The sequence below is a fragment of the Bison bison genome, unplaced genomic scaffold (assembly GCF_000754665.1).
Source record: "Bison bison bison isolate TAMUID 2011002044 unplaced genomic scaffold, Bison_UMD1.0 scf7180017862170, whole genome shotgun sequence".
In the NCBI taxonomy this organism is placed as follows: Eukaryota; Metazoa; Chordata; class Mammalia; order Artiodactyla; family Bovidae; genus Bison; species Bison bison.
Window position 1 is genome coordinate 9477 of NW_011492742.1, and position 1911 is coordinate 11387.

Below are 1911 nucleotides of genomic sequence, written 5' to 3' on the forward strand. Positions count from 1 at the left end.
AAACAGAAACAGACTCATAGACTTTGAGAATGAGATTAGGGTTGCTGGGGAAAAGGAAGAGGGAAGGGAGTTAGGGAGTTTGGGAACAATGTGTACAGACTATTATTTTATAATTGATAACCAACAAGGACCTACTGTATAGCACATGGAACCCTGTTCAATGTTTTGTGGATGGAATTCTGTTCAATGTTATGTGGCAGCCTGGATGGGAGGGGAGTTTGGGGGAGAACGGATACATATATATGTATGGCTGAGTCCCTTCACTGTTCACCTGAGACTATCACAACATTGTTTGTTAATTGGCTATATCCCAATACAAAATAAAAAGTTTTTTAAAAATCAAAAATAAAATAAAAGTAATGGATTTATCTTATCAGAGTTTAAGAAATGGAAGGTAAAGATGTAGAGCTTGTCTTTAGGAAAATACTGAAAATTTGAAAAATTAGATTTAAAGCAGTCTGAGAGTCTATTGCAGAGGGATCCAATCATGAAGAGACTAACCTAGAAAAAAAAAAGTGAGTTTCAAAATGAAAAAAAATTCTCATTAAACTTGTTTTCTGATTATAATCAAGCAGAATGATTTACCACTGGTATAGATCCTTCATGTCTAATCTAGGTACAGTTTAGTTTTTGAAATTCTTTACTTTGAATTAAATGAATTATTCCCTCAATTTGAATTGGCGGGTCATAAAGACAGCACTGAGGGTGATTAGCAAACACAAACTAAAGGGAATTTATTTGTTCCAATAGTCAAGGACTAGAAAGAAGTTATCCAGTCCACTTAATTTTTCTCATTGAAAATGATAAAGGCATGCAAAAACATAGAATCTCATAATTGATCATTGAAAGACATTGGGAAAAGAGATGGAAAATTAGAGAGGAGCCATGGGGACCGATAAAATGGTATCCTCCTAATTGAACTAAAGTATGTTTTACTTAAATAATTTAACCTTATTTTTAATTTTTTAGACTTAACAGGGAATAGGAGATGAAACAGCGGTATCCCTACTTGAGTCTACTTTCCAAATCGCCATGCTCAGACTCAATGGCTCAGTCTTCATGCCCTCTGTATTAACACTCATCGGGATTCCTGGCCTGGAGTCAGTGCAATGCTGGATTGGGATTCCATTCTGTGTCATGTACCTTATGGCAGTAATTGGGAATACTCTAATTTTGGTGATAATCAAATATGAAAACAGCCTCCATAGTCCTATGTACATTCTTCTCGTTATGTTGGGGGCCACAGACATTGCACTTAGCACTTGTATTCTCCTCAAAATGTTAGGCATCTTCTGGTTTCATTTGATGGAGATTTCTTTTGAAGCATGTCTTCTACAAATGTGGCTTCTTCACTCATTCCAGGGAATTGAATCAGGTGTCCTGCTGGCGATGGCCCTAGATCGGTATGTGGCCATCTGTAATCCCTTGAGACATGCCAGCATCTTCTCCCAAAAACTCTTGACTCACATTGGGGTTGGGGTGACACTCAGGGCTGCCATACTTGTAGCACCATGCCTGGTACTAATCAAATATCGTCTCAAATTCTACCGAACCACAGTTGTCTCCCACTCTTACTGTGAGCACATGGCCATTGTGAAGCTGGCTATTGAAGATATACGGATCAACAAGATCTATGGTCTATTTGTTGCCTTCACTATCTTAGGATTTGACATAATCTTTATCACCTTGTCCTACATTCAGATCTTTATCACTGTCTTTCAACTGCCCCAGAAGGAGGCAAGATTCAAAGCCTTTAATACATGCATCACTCATATTTGTGTCTTCCTGCAGTTCTACCTCCTTGGCTTCTTCTCTTTCTTCACACATAGGTTTGGTTCTCACATACCACCATACGTTCATATCCTTTTATCTAACCTTTACCTGTTAGTTCCACCTTTTCTCAACCCAATC

General features: G+C 37.9%; 1 protein-coding gene across 1 annotated transcript; it reads left to right on the forward strand.

Annotated features, from left to right (window-relative positions):
- Positions 1–1032: 1032 nt before the first annotated feature.
- LOC104983303 (olfactory receptor 52A5) lies at positions 1033–1905 on the forward strand (the record flags this gene model as incomplete). Its single annotated transcript, XM_010832735.1, has 1 exon — positions 1033–1905. A coding segment is annotated over exon 1 (873 nt), but the record flags the coding sequence as incomplete, so codon positions are not given.
- Positions 1906–1911: the final 6 nt, after the last annotated feature.